The 25,995-nt window shown below is 33.6% G+C and overlaps 1 protein-coding gene across 1 annotated transcript in view; it reads right to left on the reverse strand.

Annotated features, from left to right (window-relative positions):
• The window catches only part of LOC117109317 (collagen alpha-1(I) chain-like), a gene marked incomplete in the record, with an annotated part of 62,003 nt that overhangs the window by 29,825 nt on the left and 6,183 nt on the right, over window positions 1-25,995 (reverse strand). The window contains 8 exon segments of the mRNA XM_033251589.1: window positions 471-563; window positions 1,528-1,605; window positions 1,839-1,901; window positions 2,811-2,888; window positions 3,429-3,614; window positions 4,411-4,455; window positions 4,645-4,734; window positions 23,635-23,694. Of these exon segments, the coding sequence (XP_033107480.1) occupies window positions 471-563; window positions 1,528-1,605; window positions 1,839-1,901; window positions 2,811-2,888; window positions 3,429-3,614; window positions 4,411-4,455; window positions 4,645-4,734; window positions 23,635-23,694 (693 nt within the window).

Raw genomic sequence — 25,995 nt, forward strand, 5'->3', positions numbered from 1 at the left:
GTACAACATAAAAGGATAACAAATTTAATCATAATTTTAATCATTTTTGGACAATAAAATGCAAACGACAATGAAAAATGGAAGAAAGTTGTATCTAGATGATAGATGTTATTGATAATGACAATTATATTTTTTCCTTTATTATCTTTGTTGTAGCCAGCAGTGTAAAATAAATATACTTAAAATAATTTAAACATCATATAAGAGAAGTAAATTCAATCAACATATTAATAGCCCCCTTAGCGTGAGGAAAAAACAATGTAAATGACGATGATGACGACAGTGATGATGACATTGATGATGATGATCAGGATGATGCTATTGATTACGATGATGATGATTAGGATGATCAATGGTGATGATTAGGAAGATGATTGACATTAAGGATGACGATAAGGATACTAATGATAAGGATGAGGGCGATGGTAATGACATTATGAAAGACATTATCAACAGGTGAAATGACTTACCTTATCCCCTGGTGGACCAGGTATAAATTTTATATCACCAGTTGGTGGTTCTACTTGATCACATTCCTTCGGTCCCGGTTCTCCTTTTTGACCCTAAAAAAAAAGATACAATCACCAAATCAGTCTTAGCATAGACTTAGCACAGTGGCATATTTGGGGGTACGCACCCCCACCCACAAACCCCCCTCCCCCCAAAACTCATACTCAACCAAAAATCACACCTAAGTAGTTAAAAATCACCTTATATTGCAAGCAAGCATCCCCTCACCTAATCATCGAACCCCTTTTGCTTTCATACCCCATCAGCCTCCCCACTCCCATTTCAAGGGTCCTAGATACACCATTGCAAACTAGTCTCCAGGCCCGTAACTAGGATTTTTTTGGGGGGGGGTTAAATTTGGAAAAAGTGGAGCCTTTTGAAGATGTTAACGACCAACCAATTGCGCTGACCACATAAATAAGAGTTCCATCTTGAAACTTGTATTAAAAGTTGCTACTGTCTATAAAGATTATTTGAACAGGATTATTTTATTTATTTATTTTTTTTAAGTTTAAAGCAATCTTCTTTAGAGATTTTTTTTTTTGCCATCCAAGCGGAGCCAGCTAGCAAATGGCGGGGTTCGTCTGAACCCCCCACTGGTTACGGGCCGGAGTCTCATATTAGGAGTTACAAACGATATATTTAGACCATCACAAAAAAGCCTTAAGCAACACCAGTACTGTAAATGATCAATTACATGTCGCTCTCAAATGTGATTTTTTTCTGTCGACCATGATTTTTTTTTTAGCTAAGCCACCACTAAATATATTCTAATTTGATCAAATTTTGTGAAGCTTAATCAAAGTGTATAAGACCCAACATGCCATGATGTTTTCATATTCTTGGGATAAACACTTAATTTCTGCCATCTCTTGAATAAGTAGCTTATTTGGTAAATTACGGTAGGGTAATTATGAGTAGGGTAATTATAGTAGTAGAGTAAGAGTAGAGTAATCAAAAACATTGATAAATGTACGAACAAGCAAATTTGGTAAATATATCAGCAAAATGTCTCACCTTTTCACCATTAGCACCTCGAAAACTGACTCCCATTTCGCCTTTCTGTCCTTGAGAACCACTGTCTCCTCTACCTCCCTGGAAAATGAAAAATTATCCAATAACATGAGCTACAATATGGGAATCTGATGAACTATATTTACATTGCATCTATATTTTGTCAAAAAACAAACTGGGAATATTTTTGTATGATTATGCCCTAGTGATCATCTATCCTACCCATTCGGTACGGTGACAAGAGGAGTACAGCTGGAGTAGCATTTTCAGGGGCCAATGATATGGTACCTACAATGGACTGATTAAATGCTTACCTTTCTTCCTTCATATCCTCGTTCACCTTTCGTGCCTTTCATTCCATCCAGTCCAGGCTCTCCCTGATAAGAAAATTTAAACAATATTAAGGCAAGATCCTCACTGTACCTGACGGTCATCAGCCAATTGGATTCTATGTAGCACGCAACATCATGCGCGCAAGGGATAGTTTCTAATGCAGCCTAATAAAATGTCTCCGACGCCCTCTCAAGGTGTACCATCATTGTGTAATACAATGTTCAACCATGCAGCCTCTGTGGTCTAATGGTTATGATGCTCATCTTGACAGAGAGGTCGCAGGTTCGAATCCCGCCGGATGAATTTTATTACACAATGTATTTATTTATTTATGGGACAACATTAGTTGAGAGCTGTATGCTACATGATGTACCATAATGTCCTTTATTCAAACACTGTATTTACCTTTCTTTTGTCTTTTTGACAAATTATATATAATTTAACAGTGTTAATGGCTATCTTTATCATTTTTTATATATATATATACTGTCTCTTATACACATCTAGATGTGTATAAGAGACAGGTAATAAATATAGAAGCATATATGTATATATATATATATATATGTACATGTGTATGTGTATATATTGTATATGCTTACATATATGTATATATATATGTATATATATATATATAATATATATACATTCTTGTAATTACTGATAATTAATATATATTTTGTAATATTAATTAATTTTTTTTATGTGATCCACTACTAAACTCATTACTTTGTCACTGAAAGTTTTCACTTCAAAGACAAAATGAGTAAACAAAACATGAAAATCATCACCACCATCAATCAATTCACTATTAGCAACATTATTATAATCACCCCTGCTACTACCACTACACTATTATGGTTATATATATATTTCATAAATTGAAAATAAAATTGAAATAGATTATAACTATCATCATTTAATCAGTGTTATATCTAATTGTAACAACTTACCTTAGAGCCTTCATCTCCTTTTGGGCCGAGGCTGCCTTTAACTCCCTTTAGAGCATTGCCTGGAAGTCCTCGATCTCCCTGTTAAATAAATCATAATATACACAATATTTGCATTTTCGCCTTCTTTTTAAATTATGCATACAAATTTTTTAAGAACTATATTTATCGTCAAACTTTCATCAATAGCATATGGATTCAAATCACTTTGGCATAATTCCAACATTTTCCAAAAAGCAAAAAAAAATGACACAGGCCAAGTCCTTGTTGGTAATTAGCAACAAAAAGACAGGTGGAATCATATTTCCCAAGGGAAGCCAAACGTGAGCCCCCTTTTTTTTGGTGGATATTGCCAACCTTGACAAAATTGTCTCAAAGTACGTTGCCTACAAAATGTTTAATTATTTAATTATATTTTAATGAAACATGTCTATAATTTTATGCATGGGTGACTGCACATACTTGGCCCTTCCTGACTCTAACAAATGCCATTACAATTTAACTCTCTATTTCAAGAGTAATAAGTACTGAATAATGTTTCCAAAATACTTGGCTTTCAGATCATTCATGATGTACTTCATGAATATGCATTGGGTTTCATGAATATGCATTAGCATTTACCTTTGGCCCCGGGAGCCCTGCCTGTCCGGGATCACCTTGTGTGCTCTGTCCTGGTCCTCCTGGTTGTCCTGGTTCTCCCTTGGTTCCGTTACATCCTGGGACACCAGGTTCCCCCGGTGGCCCATCTACACCTGAGTCGCCTGGCAACCCTGGGTAACCAGGATATCCTGGTTGTCCTTGCGTCCCCTATAACAGACACAACACCATAAACTTCATTATTCAAACATCAAATTTATGGCCTATATAATATATATTTACTCTATATTATATTATATATGAAATTGAAAGTACAGTTGCCCAGTGTTGAACAGTGGGAAAATTTCATGACTTGCATATTTGAATCTTTAAAATTTATCAATTTAAATTGTTGAATTTATCTTCTTTTCTCTTGTATGATAACTGTATTTGAGAATAGAACATAATGCATAAAAATATGCAAAAGCTTTTAGCTAAACAGATATTGGGAAATGATATGGCATGGAACCTTAAATCAAATATATATTTTCTGGAGTATGATTGGCTGATGTTGACCCTTTGACCTATATAATGGAGATCCAAAAGCTCTATCTCCCTCCCCTGTGGGCATGATTAACATTACATTCATCAGGGTGTAAATTGTGTTCAGAGATGTGGGTCAAATGTGTGGCTAGATTCTTGGAATATTTTAAAATCCAGGAGTAGGTAGTGATATGCACTGGGCGTGGCTCTGTTGCTATGGATCTATGGTGAATAACAGCATTAAGAAATGCATGTTGATACATGGAACGCCATACTTGATGTCAACATAATGTGCATTCAAATGACTTGTAAAGAAAAAGTATAATATAATTCATGAAATTTAAAGGGAGTGGTAGAGTTTTAAGCACATTTTTAACAAAGCAGCCTGTCATATAAAAGATTGAAAAATGTATATATTGAAAACACTAGTCTAATTTGCATATTGATGACATCAACAGGAAAGACTGAAGCAATTTTATTTTACCCTGATTCCTTTGGGTCCTGTATCACCTTGGTTGCCTTTTTGACCCTAAAATGAAATACAGATAGGAAACCATCATTAATAATAAATCTATTACTTAAATCAATTCAAAAGTAAAAAGATTATGTCCACAAGGGTTTATTTTCATGGAATTTTCAATGCCAACAGATGTATTGTTGAGGAGGTTAGAGAGCAGAACATGGTTTTTAGAGAGTCAGTAGTTGCTAAATTACTTACGTTAATTCCTCTTGATCCTTGTGGTCCTTCTGGCCCTGGGTACCCTGGAACACCTGTATTTCCTACCTGCCCTGTTGTTCCACGTGGACCCTGAAAAAATAAATATTATTAATGAAGGTTGTGTATTCTCTTTGTCCTAAAAGTGATAATGAGAGCATAGTAAAGAAAATATGATCAGTGAACAACTCTAAACCTCTACCCAAAGTCTCAAGCTCCTTCAAATCTTAATGAGGGGAGGAAAAACTATTTATTTCTCCATAGGCCTCTTGTTTGGGAAGTTTTAGGTTTATTTATATCTTGAAGACTCTATTTAACTATAATGCTTGCTCTGATGGTGAGCTAATTTTGATGTGAGCTTGTGTCAGGAAAATATTATAGAAGTGATGTTTTTCCCTACTTGACGTGTTATAGTATTATTGAATACTCAGTACATTGCCAAATACTTGCGAAAAATACATATAATGGGATTCTTACTATGATTATAATGAATGTAATATTTAATATTACCAAGAAAGTTATCAAATTTTGTACCAAAATTTGGAGATAATATTCATTATTTGGTATTTTAGAGGTGTACAATGTTCGCTTGGAGCATAGAGGATGAAAATAACGGCAAAACATAATGTGCAATTATTAATCCAAGAACGAACATGAGCACCGTGGCTAAATTTTCTATCATTCTTCATAAAAGGAGTAGAAAATTCACCTTGTAAGTCAAATGTATGTCTTGAATTGAGAAAACTTCAAAAATTATATTTATAATTTGAAAGATTTTCTTTGTTATCCATAGTTTAGGCTAAGTACAGCATATAGAGTAGATTTACAGAATGCTGTAAATGCCTAGGGCTCCCTAAGCCCTTATTAATTAAGGCTCAGCAGGACATTCCAACCTTTCGACTATAACTAACTGGTTCAAGAGGAAGACTAGAAATTAATTGGGTGTATAATAGCATATTAAATAATACAAAACAGTTGGGCAACATATGCAATTACAAGAGCGCCCTCTATGCACCAATATATTATATTTAATAAAATTTTATATAACACGATTTACTACATAATAAAACAGAAAAAGAAAATAGATGGATGATGAGCAAGTTTAAGAACACCAAGAAAGGGAATAGCACAAAGTAGAAAAGACTGGAGATTAAGTCAGTGAAGAGGCTTCTCCTGCAGTGGCATGTAAGAGCTTATATATATAATTAGTAGCACAGTATTATAATAATAATACACATTTTTAAAGTGCCTATTAAAGCAAACAAAAACTGGCTTGTCACTGGTGCTGGAAGATGTTAAAAAGAAGTTGAGCTATACGAAGAGGAAAGATTTAAGACTAGATTTGATTAATTCCTGATCAGATATGATACGTAATTGAGGAGGCAGAGAGTCCCAGATTTTAGGAGCAGAAAAGGAAAGAGAGTGTTCACTGATACGAATATGCTTGACTCATGGAGTAACAAGTTTGAGGGATTGTGAAAAATGAGTAGATCGGGAAGGAACATGTTTGTCAATAAGCGAACAAAGATATAGTTGGCACGACCATGAATAGATTTTTGATTGTCCAACCCTGTATGTTGAAAAATAATATAGATTATTATCAAAAATTAATGTTATTCAGTTGTCATACTAATAGCAAGTGTAACTGAACAGGCAAGTGAAATTAGGCGTGATGAAACACTTTATTCTAATAAATAGTGGTAACATAATTGTGCAATAACTGCTCGATTAATTTGACTAAAGTTTATCCAAATGACACAGAGAAAGTACAGTAGATTCCTTTTTGCTCTGACATGTTCTATGTAAGATATTTTTAATGAATATTTATATTCATATTGGAGTGGTAATTTTATGAAAAAATTATTTATTTTGATAATGATATAGACTCTAAATAATGCAATTATTATTATTATTATTATTATTATTTTTATTATTATAAGTGTATCTTACAAATTCGTTTTTTCTTAATTAATGTCAATCATCTTCAGATATAATGTCTAAAGCGTTCTTAGTTGTTGCATCGAGATAGGGAGAGATCCTCTCGCAACATGCATGGTAAGCCCAGTACTAGAAGAACACAAGGACAACATGGATGTTCAAGTTGTGATAATAATGATAAGCAGCTCGTTTTGCATAACGAACTGTTTTTCTAGCACAATCTTAGGATTTACTCTTATAACAAATACCAAGGTTGTCCCATAGCTCACCAATAATATTTTTATGGAGTTGAACAGGGTAAAATTCCTTTCCTTAGTAAGGCTTTAAACAGGGTGAAACTCATGCCCTACTGTAGGTATAAACAACTTTTCATTGGGTAGGATTTGTGACCTTAAATTTCCACATTTCCTGATATGTCCTTAACTAATTTGTGAGTGATCTACAGCTGTACCCAAAGTATTAAACAAATTATGCATGATGATGTCATATCACACCCATATATGAGTGTAGTTAGTAATGATGCCATCTCATATCCATACATGGGCAAACTCTCACATAATGCTAAGCTTCAGGATATTTTCCTTCACCTGAGAGATAATTCAATTTTTCCCTGGATATTATCAGACTCTAGGAGAAACCTAAGGAGGTTGCCCGCTCTCTTCCTCAAAGCATCATTCTAAAGTTATACTTTACAAGTAAATTCTAATAATCAGTACCGTAAAACCTCAAGTTGAAGCCCTGGGCATTTTTTTTTTGTGAATGGGCTCCTTTTCGAGATGGGCTTCTTTTCGAGGTTACTTTTCCAATGTAAAGGGGGAGGGGGACTCTTTTGAAAATGAATACTTTGGGAATTACGACTATAAAACAATAAATAGGGCCACTGTAACATTAATCTGTGTGATGGAATGTATTAACCGGCATAAGATCACCTAAACTAACTGTAAACCAAGCATGTTTTTTTTTTTTTTCACTGAAATTCATATAAAGTGTATGTACTATACTGTCCCGAAATAAAAAAAAAGGCAATTCTTTCTTGGAAAGAAGCCCATGGGCTTCTCTTTGAGGCTACATTTTCCAACTAAAAGGGGAGGGGGGGGGCTTCAATTCGAGATGGGCTTCTTCTCAAGAGTAAGCCCATTGTTGTAGGGTAGTAAATAGCACACATGCATACCGTGACAACTATGTCGTGTGAAATGGAGTATTATTATCATTATGACGATTACAGAAGATTGAATAATCTACTATCTACTTGCTTCACTATACCATGCACTTATTAAGCGCTCCATTGTTATACTACCTTATGTCAAGACATACAGTAGTAGCATAAACAACAGAGACAAGTTGCACATTTGTTTTGGTTTTTTTCTTCTCTGTTGTTGTTAAGTGCCTCAATGTTGTGTCAAAGTAAGGCACTATATAAATCTAGAATTATTATTTATTATTAATAATATTGAAATTTGTTTATAGGATTATAATTCCTTTTCAATTCTGCCTGTTTTTTTTTTCTTACAAAAGCTTTATAGTAATTAGAGTATAACAAAAATTCTACTGAGGATCAATGCAAAGAACACCAGATAAACAAAAGCTATTTACAAATTCAACCATCTTTTTATCATTTAATTTCATTCATTTATTTATTCGACCAATACACATTTACAAAATGTACAGTACAACAAAAATTGTGGAAAAAAAAAATTTAAAAAAAAATATTATCACCACTTTCAGGTAAATACATGTTATATAAATATCTATAAAAACATAGTATGGGTGTAACAGTATATGATTTAATCAGTATATGATTTCTAAGTGATTTTTAATTAATTATTTTTAAGGCAGGTATGAATGAAACTAGAAATCTTGAATTTTACCAAACACTGTTTGGTACAATTCAAGATTTTTACAGGCTGTTGCAGCCTTTGAATATTTTTTTTTAGTTGTGTCTACTCTACATCACCAAAATAGGCCACATCGGTATGTATATTTTTCTTTCTGTTTGCACCAATGAGATCAGAATGTTTCAAATTATTAATTACTAAATGCATCTGCAATGCTCCTGTCCAATTCCTAACAACTAGTATCCCACCCCTCTTGAATTTTCATTATCCTCTGTTAAAATGTTGGCATAGCTGAACTATACTTCTTAATGTACAGTAGTTATACTGAATGTTTTTTTTAAATAATTAGAAATTAGGCCTACCTACATCATAAAATAACTGAAGCGTGAGGTCATCAGTATTCTGCTAGTTAATTAGAAACAGTTGAAAAGCGCAAATACGCAGCTGATAGCTGGGCCTAAGAGTGTTGATGGTTCCAATTCACTGAAAATATGTAATTCAACCTTAAGCTGTTTCAATTTATTTTTCGTCGATGGCTAATGTTTCTAGCATTTGGCTTGCTATTGAAGACACCCTTAGGCTATGTAATAATAATAAATACCTTGGACAAAATAATTCACAAAATGATGTTGGATAGATCAAGACCCTTGGCAAATAATTATGATCATTATTTGAAAGATTTTTGTTTTCATAACAAACTTGTTAAATTGTAACAAATTTAATATGTTCTTTAATTTAATTTGCAACAAAGTTTAAGCATGCAATTGCATATCAGTTGTCAGAACACCCAGAAAAAAACGTGCATACATTTAAAAATCATTTTTAAGCACACTCCAAAAATACCTGAAGGTAAACATTTGAGCATTTTGCTGGTAGGGGTGAGGGTTTTATTGGCAGGGGGCTTGGGATCTGAAAGGCAGGGAGTTGAGTATAACAGCTTAGTAGGCAATACATAGCAAATTTTCCCAAGGCGGTGGCCCAACCTGCACATGCGTTCAATTGGCTGACCCGTGGCTCAACCGGGATGCGTTAACGAGTCACAGGAGGTGGACCTGCTCGGAAAGTGACCGCAATACACGTTCTAATCTGGCTGATCAGTGCCAAAACCACTAGGACAAGCTTCACATGAATGAAGCTTGTTGATTCTGTTGTTAACGTGGATATCAGTGGTGGAGGGTTGCCAATTACACCCGATCCTATCATGCTGGGTACAAACTATAATTTCCCAACCTAAGAATGTGCAAGTTATGAATTACTTTGCAAAGTTACTTATAACTTGTCTACATATTCAACTAAAAAATTACTAAAAATCAGAATATTATATAGGCCTATTGCTGTAACTTGGGAAAATTACATAAATCAATTTGTAGAACAACAATATTAGGCCTAATTAGAATTAAGTAGTTTAACAAGCACTTTTCTTATAAGCTCATATAGTTTCATCTGGTATCTGTGATCGAAATGTCTCAAACAGTATGTATTTAATGGTATACTTACAAGATTTTTTTTCTATTCTTTAAATAGTTATTATTCAAATAATATTTTCCCTCTCCCTAATATTTAAGGTCCATAAATTTTAGGAAGCTTTTGCAGAATTTAGATATATAGGCCTAAATATTACAGAATAGAGTCTTAATTTATGTAAATTACAAAATATTAATATAATTATTTCTCCACTATAAATTAATGGAGAATAGGTATAGACCTATGGAAGTTGATATTACAATATATGTAACCTTGTAAACTAGGTCAGATACTGTAAGAGGGCAAACCTAAACCCACTCTGCCCTAGCTGTCAAAGTTGTTAGAAGCTTTTACAAAATGCTCGGCACGGGACTTCACAGAGTCATTGAATGCGACAGTAAAACGCTAAATTGAATTATACTCCCTCTATGTTGCGCTAATATATTAGATTACTGGTAATTCTCGGAATCGGATAGAAATTAGATAAAATTTCAATTGGTAGAAATGCTTTTAGATGGTAATCTAACAAGGATTGCCCTTCAGGTTTAATAAAAGGATGATGAAAGAGAATGGGGAGTCTTCAGCCTTCTATCTTGCCCTTCAAGTTTAAGTTAACACAAATCAACAGCGATGTCGTTAGACTGTTGAGTAACTTACAAGTAATATGTGTGAACGATCGCATAAGTTACCTACAACTTATGGCCTGCGTATGCGGAACGCATGAGTCACACGCTGGAATAAGTCAAAAAGTTTTGTGCATGCACAAAATTTTTTGACGTACTCGCTGTACGACGTATACCGGTTTGCTAAGCGTGCTTTTAACTTATACAAAACTTGCCAATAACTTATTTGACGTACGCCAGCGTATTCAGCAAATTTTTCATATGCTGGCATATGCTAAATTGTTATGGTGTGACAGGGTACATAATCTAAAAAACTGCAATTCTTTTAGTATAGGTTTATCCAGGTGAGTATTCACAAAATACACAAAGGCATTTTACAATTTCCTGGGGATGTAGATGGGTGGGAGAAGGGGTACTGCATCATTACATTGTAAGGCTTACAATCTATTATATCAGTTAAGGATAAAATACTATTTGCAAAAAACATCCAATGACGATTAAGTCTGCAGGATATTTACATTTTAAAAGGGGCGTATTGATGAATCCAGAATCATTGTGATAGACTTCAGAGTTTGTCATTTTATTCTACATTTTCACTCTTATCAGAATATTCCCTCACCTCAAAAACAGCTTCCAATACTCCTTTACATATCTTTATTTTTCATCACACATTTTTCCTTACCTAATACACATATCCTTCCTTCCTCAAACAGCTACCAAGGTCAACAACCTAGGGCACTGGCCACAAGGGTAAAAATAACTAATATGTTACTCCCCTCACCTAATACATCCTTTTCACCATATCATCACTTCACGGTCCAAGATATCCTTTTACTCACAATTATTCCCTCTTCTCACACATATTCTGTACTGTCACCTCAGACATATTCCTCAGCTCACACAACTTCTACCATTCCCTTCCTTAAAAATTCTCCATGTTCACACATCTTCCCTCTTCCTTCAACAACTGCCCTATTCCTCGCACATCTTCCCTCTTCCTCGCATATCTTTATTCTATCTCTCACATCTTTCCTCGCACATCTTCCCTCACTTATCTTTCCTCTTCCTCGCACACCTTCCCTCTTCCTCATATATCTTCCCTTTTCCTCGCACATCTTCCCTCTTCCTTGCAGTTCACCCTCATCCTAACACAACTTCGGTCTTCTCCACATCTTCATTCTTCCCACACTTATAATCTTCCTTATACTTCTTTCCTCTTCCTCACATTCCCTCTTCCCTACACAACTTTCCTTTTTCTCACACAGATTCCTTCTCCATACACATTTTTTGAGCTGTTACACTAGCTATTTCTTAAGTATTTTATCTCAATATTACATCATTTGATATAAACATGAACAAAAGTAGGTTAAAGCTGTTAGGATTTAATTGATTTAGTAGGAAATTGCGAAGGACACTTGAATAGCATTCTAAAGGTTAACAAGTGCTCAATGATAAAATCACAAGTTGATGGCCACTGCAGCAATCACAAGGAAACAAAATAGTGTACATGCACTGTTAATGATGCTACAACATGAGTCATCTTCCGAATGATCTACTTTTAATTGGTATGACTGAAAGGACTTTGATTAGAAGAATAGATCAAACTACCAAACTATTAACATGTTGAGTATTCTTCAAGTTGTAAAACAATTTTTGAATACTTTTCAACTGATTGCCCAATGATTTTTAAGATTCAAGATATTTAACAGCTTTTACTTCTTGCTTACTGTATAATACAACCAATGTATGCCATGTTGTGATTTAAGTGATAATGCTATACAGTTTGCTCTCTAATTAGAGACACCTCTGATTCTGATACCCTGAAGTCCATTTTATTATAAAGTACCAACTATCTTTAATCTTTAAACATAAATCTATCCCTTTTGAGGACCGTCCCCACATTCCAGGTCCTAAAGGTGGTCTCATTGGAGAGTGAACTGTATAAATGTTTCTTTATATAAAAAATTACAATCTAAACAACAAAAATGACAGTATGATATAAAAAATTCAATACTTTAATAAGAGAGAGAGAGAGAGAGCGAGAAAAAAAAAAGGAGGCTTAGATGTATAAGCAAGGGATATAATACTGTAGACAAGGGATGAGCTATAGAAACAATGGATACAAAGGATTATTATTTATTAAGGGGAAAAAACACACAGCTAAGATTTATTAAGAATATTCTGCTGGAAGGATTTTCATCTTCCATATTATCTTCAGTATGACCTAGATTAAATCAGTTAGGGCAAAGGACTAGACACCTGTATCTAGCCTCCAAAGCAGCTGTCACAGTGTCACTAACCCAAGGCGCAGCTCTTTCCTTCTCACCTTCTTTTCAACTCACTCTGCATACCAACAGGCCTAAGGGACTGGACTAGAAATTCTTTAACACAAAATACAACAATAAATTAGAGGCTGTTGACAATTTACGTTTTTATTAAATGTAGAAACCAGTGTATATTTTTACAAAATTAATTCTACTGACATAATTAGAAAAGCAATTATACAATAAATTTATCACTCTGAAAATGTTTAAAAGATAGCATGCCAATTTCAATGTGTCCAGTATAATATTTAAATATATTCAGAAGTGAATGTGACAGTCAAAGATCAATCAAAATGATCAATCAACGCAAAACACTGCCCTCAACTTGAAGAAACATTCTCACTACGGTATAGACTTCATTGACCAGACACCTTCAATCAAATCAGCGTCGAACATGCGACACATTAACATTACACGATTACCCTGTTTTTACAAGGCTAACGAAATACCATGAGAGAAACACAAAATAGGCCTAGGCCCTAGGCCTAGTGATCGTGAAGACAGTAAACATCAAACGTAGGGTAAGCTTTTTTGAGTAGTATTTATTTCATTTCATATCAAAGAAAGCAGCACACAGTACGGTATTACTCCTTGTTTGTCAACCTTTTTATGGATGGATTCCCATGTTAATTGATTGGGCACTCATTGTAAAATGAAAAAAACTCAGAGGGGGCGTTTATTAGAAGAGGGGCGTTTATTAGAAACAATACGGTAATGGCATTAAATCCATCATCTTAAATGTAAGTTGTTTTTTGAATATATTTGATTTCAATTTACATTGTACCTAGATCTTGAAACAAAATAATTATATAGCATGTAACATAATCAATGACTATGAGTTTTAACTAAAAAGAATGCAATAAAAAACATTTGTATCAAAACATCCAACAATAAAAATGTTTACAAATTCTCGCATTGCCTTCATCAAGGCCCCTTAGCCCATTCCAGTGTCACAACCCATGCTAGGATGACTACAGAGAACCTAGGCAGCCATGCTGCTACACATCTGATAAACTTTACTGATATTTGGGCAGTACTTCAAGATACAACTAGAATATCAGCTATAACCTTTTGTCACAACAAATACGGATCTCTGAAAATAAACAATCTTTTTAAATCTTGGCTCAGATAGTCCCCATTAAGCTAGTAAGAGACCACCCTGGAGTTTTCAAGGTTTAGGTTACAAATTTTCAGTCTAACCGTAGGGAAGAGTATGGTCTAACTTAAGATTCACCCTTAAGAATGTCAAACAATTTTCAGTCATTAATGGATTCAGAATTTAACTGAAAGTCAAGGTCAGCCAGTACATGGGAATTAGATGGGATTTAGACGAGTTGGTGATAAGTTCCAATTGAAAAAGCGGAAATAGCATAGTTTAGGTTTAATTACAATGCTTATTAAATGTGGCAATTACATTTGAACTTTTTAGTTACAATATGGAACAATAATTAGGATAACTTTCAATTCCATAAGTATTGTTGCCAGCAAGGGGAAGGGGATTAATCGCCCAGTTTGACAGACCAATCCAGATCCCCTGATAGAACAGTCCCTGCCTTAGGGGAAAAAAGGAAAAAAACAATACTTTGAGAAAATTATTAAATTTAAGAATGCCTTAAAATAGCTCAAAATTGCTGTTTTTCTATGCGACATCATACATTTGGACCTTCACCATAGCCTCCCCCTGAACGAAATAGGCGTTTTCCACGAATCGGTAGACATCTTGAAGTGATGACAAACTTTGCGAATCAGCGGTGCGTAACCAACAAAAATAAGATAAGCTTTTGGGCTGATTTTCAGACATCATGTTATTTAAAAAATCACAACTCCATAACGGGCTGTTATGTAAGACACCTTGACAGACATCTTATCCTCCTGAATGTATATCATTAGACTTACAAAAGAGAAACACAGGAAATAAATCATTAACTTAAAATCTTAATGTAAAATTTATCCTAAGATGGAGGGATAAAATCATCATTGTTTAAATTAGTTGATTATTATTTTAAATTTATCAAAAATTCTCCTTTGAATTTCATGCCAAAACAATGAAAAGTTAATGAGAGTATTCCAACATTTCATTGATCATTAATTCAATTTGTTTTTGAAGCCAAGTTACATTAACACATTATAAAGCAACAGCAAACATTTGATACTATAACAACATCCTTGAATGATTTTTTACTTATTTTACTTTTTTCTATCTTTTTTTTTTTTTTTTTTTTTTTTTTTTTGTACATTAAGTTATTCTTTAATTACTACAGAATAATGAGAGTATTTGTTTTGTTTGTCCAGTATTTTTTCTTTACTCATTTATCTTTTCAATAATTCATTTTTACATGTTGTCAGTTGTTGTTTTGTAACTGTTGTACGGGTCGAACCTCTCCTGCGCGAGAGTGTTCCTCTGTTATAAAAGAGAGAACCAATAAATCTTATCTTATCTTATCTTACAACAGGTGTTTAAAGACTTGTTTACATTCACAAACCACTACTGGTACAACTAAATTAAAAGCCACTTTTTTTACATCCCTGAGAGCCAAATAATCACAAAATAGAGCACCATCTATATTTTGTAAATGGTGGTAATGGAACTGCTATGAATTAAGTTGTCGGTCAGTATAGCTTAATTAAAATTCACTTATATGGGCTTTTTAATGACAAGATTGATAGCTTCTTCCACTTGCATCTTTGAATGGCTATGCAATGGAAATGAACCTCCAATTCATATTTTGTAACACACGTTCAATGCATTTTCCTTGCTTGCTACATGAAAACAAGGTATTGGTTTGCAATTTGCCAACTCGCCATCAGTGCAGGCTAATATATTAAAAATAATCGCATGTTACACTACTACTATACAAAACTGATAGGCCCTATGTGGCACAAATGGTCCTCATTAACAAATAGGTTGAAATTTCCCGTACTACTATAGATACTGCCACATATGACAAATTAGCCAATTTTCAATTAGGAATGTTTTTACAGTAGTTGGTAATATTAGTAAACTATCAATCAGGGCCATTTTTTCCAGAGCAGTTTTTGCCCATTCAGTGAAAACTCCCTATAAATATGATACAGTCTTCTACACCTTTATAACTTTGATTGTAACATTTGTTGTTTATTCAGTTTTTTTTTTCAAGAAAAAATGTTTTTGTGGTTGAATAAAGTTTACTATTCTGAAAAGCACTTCCTGTTTACTTCATTGTTACTGTTATAATTCAAGGACATAAACTTTGGGCTTGATCTCTAATATAAACAATTCTTTGAACTTCACATTTCTCTAAATATAAACAAAACTTTGAATTTACAATATAATTAAATGCGCTGCCCTTAAATAAGCTCCGCACCAGACCTGATTTTTTTTTCGCTAAGCGCCGCTCTCGAAAAAATGGCACTTAAACAAATGTATATTATTGCCTTGTGTGTAATGAAACACTTTGAAACAGGGATTTAAATACAAGGTATACAGTGTTAAAATGAATAAATAATACAATGAAGACACAAGCATTTCTATATAAACGTTTATTTACAATGACGTAGGACCTATTATAGGTCTATTGAACTAAGGGAAATACTGTACATGAGATAGGCAACATGGGAATGGGCAAAAATCGTTGCTCTCAAATAAGCACCGCATTGAAGCCTCCAAAAAATTGTATAAGGGCTGCAGTGCTTATTCGAACATTTACGGTAATAGAAAATATAATATTTTTTTTTCTAAGCAGCTGAGATAGAACTTATTAAGCAGATTACCTTTTCCCTTTTATAAGTGTCGACAGACAGCAGGTCCTAAATCTCCTCACCCACTGTTCATGTTTTTCTTATTATTTTACAATTCCATATATTCCCCTAAGTTGACCAAGATACCAAAACTAAAATATGAAGGTTTAGGGAGAACTCAATATTTTTAAGAATCATTGGGGTACATAATGTCTTGTGTTATTAATAAGTTTATTAGATTTTTGGTATATGGTTTAACTTTCTGACATTCAACATGAAAGTAAGTAGCTTCCTGAACACAAGGTAAAGCTATCACTACTATGTACACTAAAAAAAGTGTCACCTCTCCTTGGCAGCAATGTACAACCAGATATCACATCAGGTCAAACGGGTGATACCTCCATAGTAATACATGAACAACATTGAGAAATGTAGGGATGCCTGTAGGAAATAATGCCAGCATTAGGATTATACACAACATTGGAATAAACCATTTCATAATGTGGTACTGTTTAAGGCAAAGTATTCTTCATTTAATAACCATATTTACTTTTGTAAGTATCTTTCAAATTTCACATCACAAATAGAAAAATCAGGAGAGAACCCAGTTAAAAGAAAATGACTGATATTAAAATATTCTCAAAAATTAAATAAGGCAAGAATATAATAATCATTATGAGCAACATGGGTACAAAAAACAGCTGGGATAAAATGAACACTAGAGGGTTATAAAAAAAGCAGAGGATTTGTACATCTTCTTAAAAGAATGAATTTACATATTAATTTATACAACTGAACATTTGCTCTACAGTAAATAACCCAGATTTGGCTGTACGGATTCAGAAATTAATGTACAAATGTCGAGATAAATATTCCAGGAATATTCTTTATAGGAGAATAATTATATCATATTTTTTCCTAAATTCGTATGTGTCTTCTCTATTACAACTGGTGTTTGTTGTCGAAAGTCTAAAATCCCAGTTGCATTATATTACTAGAGAAATATTAGCATACGTTTGCAGTGTTGCTATTTGATTTATTAAAAATTTATAGTGAAAATAAATAAAGAGAAATGACCTAAAATGAATTGGAAAAGTTTTGTCTCCAGTTTACTGAAATAGTCTACTGTAGAATTACATAAGCTATACCCTACAATATTTTTTTCTCATAATTAAACATTATTATTATACAAATAAATAAATAAATCATAAAAGTAACATGATTTTCGCTCACATTTGTAATCATCTTTTCTTTAAATTTTTTTTACGGCTTTTGCTTTTATGTAAATCGCATAAAGGTTTCCAGCATTCTGCGCTATATAAGAATAAATTTATTATTATTATTATTTTGCTATGCTTAGGCCAATAGAAAATTAAGCATTAAGAGCTGTTTACGCATTCTCTTCCAGAGTCAAATAGTTTGTTCTAGGCTAAACCTGACATCATAAGGCCACCGGCACCTTGTTAATTAGGATGCTTGCACGAACAGAATTTCTTTTTCGGATTGACTCCTCACGAAAAAGCAATAATTCATCTTTTATGTTTGTTTAGGGTTTTTTTTTGAGAAATTCAGAAGAATTTTATCAAACTCAGGAAACCGGAAGCTTACATAAAAATTCAGAATAGGAAAAGTTGGAATGTTTGCCCTACTGCGTAACTCATTATCGAATGATACATTGATTTATTATTAATATAGGGGAAGAGGAAAGGGAAAGTATAAGAACACGCAAAAACTATTGACAATTATGAGGAGTCTTTAGGACTACAATGCCAGGGTCAAAAACCTACTGAAGGATATGATGCTACTGTATCATGATGTAAACACAGTTATTAAAGATTATTTACAAATTCAATGCATATTTTCATACAAACTAATAAAACTTTAACACAAAATTTATTGACGAAAAGGATCAATGTTTCGTATCAATCATGGATGCACTTTCAAGATCAAGTGAACAAAAAATAAAGATATGAAAATACTACAGTAGGGTGAAATGTCAAACCAATTTAAAATACACCTTTCAGAACTTACAAGTGATGTTTATTATAAATAATAAAACTATAATTTTATGCAAGAATTTACCAAAACTAGGAAGACCAGCATTAACCACCATACACATTATACACTAGAGATCACTATTTTAGAATACTTTTAAAATATCTCTTTCTTTGTATAATTACATCATGAAAATGATAATCATGAAATGAAAGCACTTTTAACGGAACTTGTATCTTGAATGTTATGCTGCTATCCATGAGCCCATTCCTGATTGTGTGAAAGGGGAACAGGATTGCAGAGTATGTGTTTTAAGCTTCTTTTTTTGTTATACATTGTAGAACCACAGACTCAACGTCTGTTAAGGGAAAGATACACCCTAAATGACGTATGTATGTTTGTTGTGTTATGTTGCCGGTAGTACACTCGAGCGGCACAAGTGGGGGCGCCCTTTGAACATATACCAACCCATTCAAAAAGCGCACAAGATATTGCACTTGGCATATTCAATAAAAAGTGCTATCACAGTGCCGTCGACGAGTATACTCGCCCCCACCCCCACCCACCTCCTAATATTTTCCCGCCAACTTATTATACACATCATTTTGATGATATACAGTATGAATAGAATTTCAAAAGTTTTTTTGTACAGTACATGTCAACGTGTTAAAAAGACTAAGAAATTTACTGTCAAGATACATATCTGCGACACTGAAGATGTCAAAGCAGTAGAAAAAATTGGTAAACAATGGTATAACCACAGAATACATAAAAAATTAGGTCAGTGGTCTTCCTTCCTGATGGATGTTTCTTTAATCAACCAAATTGTTGACATTCATTTAGAAGAAAAATACAAGGCAAGTTGAGGCTGACTGGCAGGGTGGCTGGAGACGAGATAGCACTGTGAGAAAGGGAAATGCTGTTATCTTTAGATGAGTACTTGGTGTTATCATAACTGATACTGATTTGATGTAACTCATTGGTTACACTTCCATATGTATTGTCAAATTGAGACTGATTGATGTAGTTGTCAGATCCCATATGAAATGTGTCATTAAAGATAATTATAATCAGAGAGGAGAGCTGAACGACTTCCTTTCCGAACAGATACAGGCCTACAATAGAATCTGTGGTAAGCCAATAGAAGTTTAACAATAATACTCGATATTTCAACTGTTTTAAACTTTGTATGTAAGTGACAGTTATGGCTGTTTTATAGTTATATCGCCCTCTGGGGTTGACCTGGTTTTCTCCGGCCTCTTCAATTGCAGTGGTATATTATTACCATTAAAAATAATAATAAATAAATAAATAAATATATTTATTTTTGTATAAGTTGCATTGTCATTATACCTCACCTGTCGGTGCTTCGGTTATAACGCTAGCGCGGTGTTACTGTAGTATCATTTTTAGTATTTTAACCCACTCAGTGGAACTAATTTTCCGCCATGGGGAGGGGGTGCGTTCCCCAGCACTCAAGCAACTGAACAACTCATTTAGCGGTCACACGATTTAATACATCAATACTGTACTAGCATGAAACACCAGCCGAGCACTTTCCCAGCAGCAAATGATGCTCACAAAAAACCATGTCCTCAATTATGCCTCTGTTGATTGACAATGGCATATCTTTAATATGGTAGGGTGTGGGGCACACGCAGGCTAAAAAAAAACCCTTAACCTCATTTTGTGAGCTAGCACCCTCTCACTTAATCATTGGGCCCCTTCACCTAACCTTTGCATCCCCACCCTTCATTAGCTATCCATGTTAATACCCTTATGCACCATTGTTGACTGGAAGTACTTTACAGACTTAGTTATTGCACAATCAAGTGCAAAAGAAAATTATACAGCAGTAACAAAGTAGTCAAACTTATGATGTTAGGTTGTGAAAAAGTTATAGGCCTACGATCTTCATACCAATCATAAGATGAAAGGTTGGCAAATCATCTCAGTACACTAATGATGTCCTGCTGATTATGAACTTGTGGACTTCAACCACATCACTGAATGGATGTCTGGCTGGCAAGAATCCAACTCAAACTCCAAGTGAGGAACTTTTCTGGCTCATAATTGTTATTATAATATACCACAGCCCTATTACTCACCAACTTAAAATGTTACAAGCTTTATGGATGAATACATACATGACAGATTGATACCTGATGGAATGCAAAACTTCTGACTGAATAATAAAACTATCACACTGAGAACATTATCACATTACACTAAAGCAAACTAAAGTCAAATATGAAAGAATTTCATCTGGTTTGCAAATTTATTTCTATACCAAATAATAAATAAGCAATCTTTCGTACTTGCGATGTTTTAACTAATTCAGTTGAAACGGCGCAAGTACAGTAAGTATGGCAACACTTTTTTATACCATGTTTTGTGAACTTACTTTGTTAAAGATGGGCGACAAAAAAATAAAAATAAAATTTGGGTTTTTCATTTAGCAAAGAGTTTTGCCAGATGGAGGAGAAAATAAAAATAAAATTTTACTGGTGAATATCAACACAAAACAGTGTAGTAATGGAATGGTTTAATGCTTTTAATTTATAAAATTAAGAAGGAACATACATATCATATTTTTGAATATTTCAATGTAGCAGCGGGTGTAATAAAAATAATGAAAAACATATCTTTTTTCTAAAATTTCCATTTTTTTTTTGTGATGGCTGGTACGCTAATTGGCCAAAAATCAAATTTTATTTTTATTTGAAATCATTATTATTGGCGGGTGGAGGGTTCGCTGAACAAGGTATAAAAAAATTCCACTTGTTTAATATCTGGTTTAGAAAGAAATTAGAATGATGATATTATCTTTACCAAATTTTATGGAAAAATAGAAAACTAGATGAGGACAATTACGAAATGAAGAACGACACAAAATATCTTTGTCAACCATACAGTAGCCAAATAAACATGCTTATGTAGCAGTTGTACCAAAGATTATAAAAATCAGGGCATTGATTTCGAGTGGTGGTTGGATTAATCGAAAATTCCATAAGGAAGGATTTTAGGGTAAGCTTAGCAAAATGAAGCATTTGATAGGACAGTTTGGATTGTAAGTACCTGGACAAATTGGATGGTAACCCTTTTCATACAATTCGATCAAATGGAAGGAGAAAATTTGATGGGAAGGACTTTGGCTTTGGAAGAGATGAAAAGGTTGAAAATTTAAAACTGCAGTTCCATATAAAGTCCATCCTAGGAAATAGCCTACTGTACTGTACTTTCTACTTTGAGTAACATTCACTTTGCTTATGATTGAAAATGTAAACCAAAAAAGAAAAAGGGAACAAGGAAATAATGAAAATTTCGTAAAGGAAAAAAAAAGGGGAAAAAAGAATGTGAAAGGTGTAAACAGAATGTCTATTACAAAGGTACAGTAATTAAGGTTAAAGAAAATGAAAATCAGGAGGAAAACAAAAATATTTAATAATTGGTCCACTGTTGTGTATGTATGTTTGTTTTATTTGGGGGTATGCTTTTTTACGTACAGTAGGCCTATGTATATGTGTAGGTTATTGGTGGGTATGTGTGTGGGTGTGGGCGTGGGTGTGTGTTTGTTGGTGTATTTATGTATGTTTGTGTGTGTGTGTAGGTGTGTGTTTGTATAATACATATATTGCATGTAGGTATGGAGGAAATGATTTACGGGAAATGTGCAATTTTCTCCTACTTAAAAAAAAAAGTATGCTTACAAAATTCAATTAATTTTTCTTTTAAATTTGTTTTATATTGTAATAATGTATAAATGCAAAATTGTTTTGAATTGTGAACGCATATGTAAATATTGGTACAGCATAAGATCACTGTATAATAGGAGAGAAAACGAAAAATTGAAAATCATGAAAAAAGAGGACAAATAAAGGTGGGTGATCCCCACGAAAGACAAAAAAAAAAACATTCATGCCAAATTACCTACCCATGTATAAGTCCATCCCAAATTTCAGAGAGTTCTAAACTTTGTAAGGTCTAAAGAGACTCAAGCTAATAACCATACTGTTTGTATTAATATAATACTGGTATAAGACCCCCAAATCTGCCAATTGTTTTTCCATGGAATGTGGATATAAGTACCTGAAAAAAGGTAAAAGAACAATGGTTGGGCTTTGCCAACTGGTACCAAACCATACAACATTATTGCATGATTAATGGACCATAAGGAAACAACATTCACCCACACAAACCATTGTAAATGTAATCTAATAAACCAGCAGTGAGACACCTTCAGGAAATCATTAAGTTGTATTAAACAATCCCTGGTTATAATAACAATATTATAACCTAAATAATAAATAACTCAAAATGTTCCTGAATGTGTCACAACCACAACATAATCTGTATTTACTGACAATTTTGAGTTACGTTTACTTGGATATCATAAATTCTGTTCTTGGTTTTGTCCATTTATGATATAAAATCAATGAAATAAAATCACAATCCTAAAATTGGATAATAAAATACAACCATAATGTACCGATATATAGGACCAAAATAATATTCCAGTCGTCTCTGCAGTTATGTTTTTTCCAATGCTTGATGAATCCAAATCCTCCCTCTTTCTTCAATAATAAGAATTATCAACAACTGCCAAATAAGCATGCTTACATTGAGCAGTTGTGCGAATAATTCCAATAGTAAGATCGTTGGAGCGCTTGTCTTATGTTTAAACTCCTTCTGCCATTCCTGCTTTAGATCAGCTCGGCACGAGCGGATAATGTACCGTACAGAATGTTAACAAATAGCCTCTCAATTATGTTTGTTTTACTCGCTCCAAACTCTAATACATGATTTGAGAACATGCGCCGCAAAGAAGATTATCTCTGCAGGAATCCTTTTTGAAGAACATGTAGATTGCAATGGTTTCTTCACCTTGACTTACATTCTCTATGTTGTGTGACTGTGTAATGTAGTTAAATGCGCATTCTTTAAATGTTATTGCATGTTGATTGACAAAAAAAAAAAAAATTACAAAATATCATAAGCAGTTGGCCTACTTTTGAATGGCCTTGGGAAGATTTGTCCTTCCATGATTTTGAAAATGGAAGAGTATTTTGACCACTGAGCTACATATTGCTTACTTACCCTATCACCTTTCGTTCCATTGCATATACATCTTGGAGCTCCTTGACAACCAACACAAGCCTGAAAAAAACAAACATAACATCCATCAACTGAACATCATTAAACTGTCTAAAATATCAAAATTAAAGTGAAAGAATCATTATGTACACTAAATTGGAAACATATAAATAAAAAATTAATGGAAACATTTTTTTTTCCCTCTGTGAAGTATAGTAAACATTTACTTATTGACCGGAATCCACATTAATAAATTCTTCCCTATCTAAACACCTGTCAAACTTAATTTTAAAACACGTCTGCTGTCATACAGTAGTTACAGAAACATAACCCGGTATCCCATAATTACAATTTCCATAGTTACAATAATAATCTTCATGGAGGTAGGATTATTATCAAAAGGTCACACCCTTGCCTTCAGGGTCCCTCCAGCTATTTTCTTACTATAATCAGGGTCATACATTGGGAGAGGACCAAGCTGAAAATGTTGACCAGTATTCATCACAAAACAGACTGAAACAGTGAAAGTATACAATTAGCGGCAAATCCAGAATTTTTTTTGCCAGGGTAGTGCATGAGGCCATCTAAGATTTAAAGTCAGAATGGGGCAGAACCTATCATGGTCCAGAGTACTAGTAGGTTTAGGGGTGTTAGCTTTAAGTAAGTATTTATTGGGAAATTACACCTTTATATCGGTGGCACACACAAAGGTGGTGCATCCACAACTTATAAAAGAACAAAATTATAAACAAAGAATTAAACTATTAACTTAATTAACAAAAAATATATATAAAGGCCTACACTTACAAATTGAAATTGGCAATTAAAAGTACTACTCTAGACAAAGAGAGAGGGGTCCACCAACTAGGTGAATACAGAGCAGAGTTTATTTATATTTATTTTTTTATTTATTTTGTTTCTTTTTACTACAAATGTTCTTAGTTAAAAGGATTTTCATTGTTACTTTATGTATGTTCGTGAAGTTTTGAAATAAATAAACCTTTAGAATGTTGAATGAATGAACTACCTGGAGAAAGTAGCCATGAATATGGCAACGCTTTCTCTGTGTATGAAGCATTATTTATTAGTAAACAGTTTTCATAAAATATATAAATATAAGTTTAAGAAAGAAAAGAAATTGAAACAAAAATCAGAATCTCATTAAAAAATTACTTTACACACAGTATTACAACTACCAGACAATTAAATAGGTTCATTTAACACAGCGTTACGTAGGGCCCATACTTATTTTATGTAGCTTTTACAATAGAGATCGAAAATTCTGTCAACTTCTTTTTAAATCAATGCATGTGTTTCATTAGGAAGGCTGTTACCACTGCCTAAGCTAGTTTCAACTTTAGTGTTGGACTGCCTGATATTAAATACAGCCAGAATATATGATGGTTACTATTTAGTATTAGATAAATTGTATTCAAGTTCAAAATTCAATTGCTCGTACATTAGCAAAGCATTTGCATTTAAACATAAAGAATGTCTTCTTTACCATCATTGCATAGAGGGCATGTGCCATCATTTTTATCTTCCGATATACATTTCTTAAGGCTAAGCACAAAAGTGTTATTAGATCTAGCTTTAAATTTAAGGCTTGCCCCTTTTGTTATTCAGGTAGTGCGTAGCACTGCTGTGGTCGCGATGAGGCCAGGCCAACAACTTCGACCTTGTGCAAGGTGTGATGCTGCGGATAGGCTTAACCCTGTCATGGTCCTGATGGAATGAGACCAGGATATGGTCTACCTCGTCTTCTTTTCCCCTCTGATGTTCCTTGAATTAGAGAAGTTTCAAGGCTCCCGTGTCTTCTCATCAAATGGCCGAACAATTTAGGTTTTCTTCGGGACATACTCTCTTTCAGGACTAAGCCCGATCCAATTCTATCCAGCACCTGCTTGCCCTTAAGAAATCAAATTTATCTTAACAAGTACGGCTCTAGGTATGGTGTGGATTTAAGAGTGACATAAACTGATGGGACAATTTCTTTCTAGCTCGGTCAAATAATTGAATACCATCAATTCTTTCAATTAAATTTTTGGTTACATTTACCCAATTTTTGTCATTTAAATTTAGATTAAATATGTGGCTAATTCCACATAAGTTTAAGATTATACTACTTCCACTTAAATGTAGATGTACAACCAGTGTATAGCAAAGCACTAAATGCCAATCTGGGCCAACGGTTCATATCTATCTTTAATAGTCTATTCAGGAAATCAATACGTTGGGAGTCCTGAATAGCTGAAATGGATTTCCAGCCTAGATCTCCATATAAAGCTTCCTTACATGTATTACAGGGTGCTCTAAGAATTGCCTTAGCCATTTTCGTTTGTAATTTTTCAAGGCTTTGAATTT

Source organism: Anneissia japonica, unplaced genomic scaffold (genome assembly GCF_011630105.1).
Source record: "Anneissia japonica isolate Jap-2015-1 unplaced genomic scaffold, ASM1163010v1 scaffold287761_len698747_cov189, whole genome shotgun sequence".
Lineage (NCBI taxonomy): Eukaryota > Metazoa > Echinodermata > Crinoidea > Comatulida > Comatulidae > Anneissia > Anneissia japonica.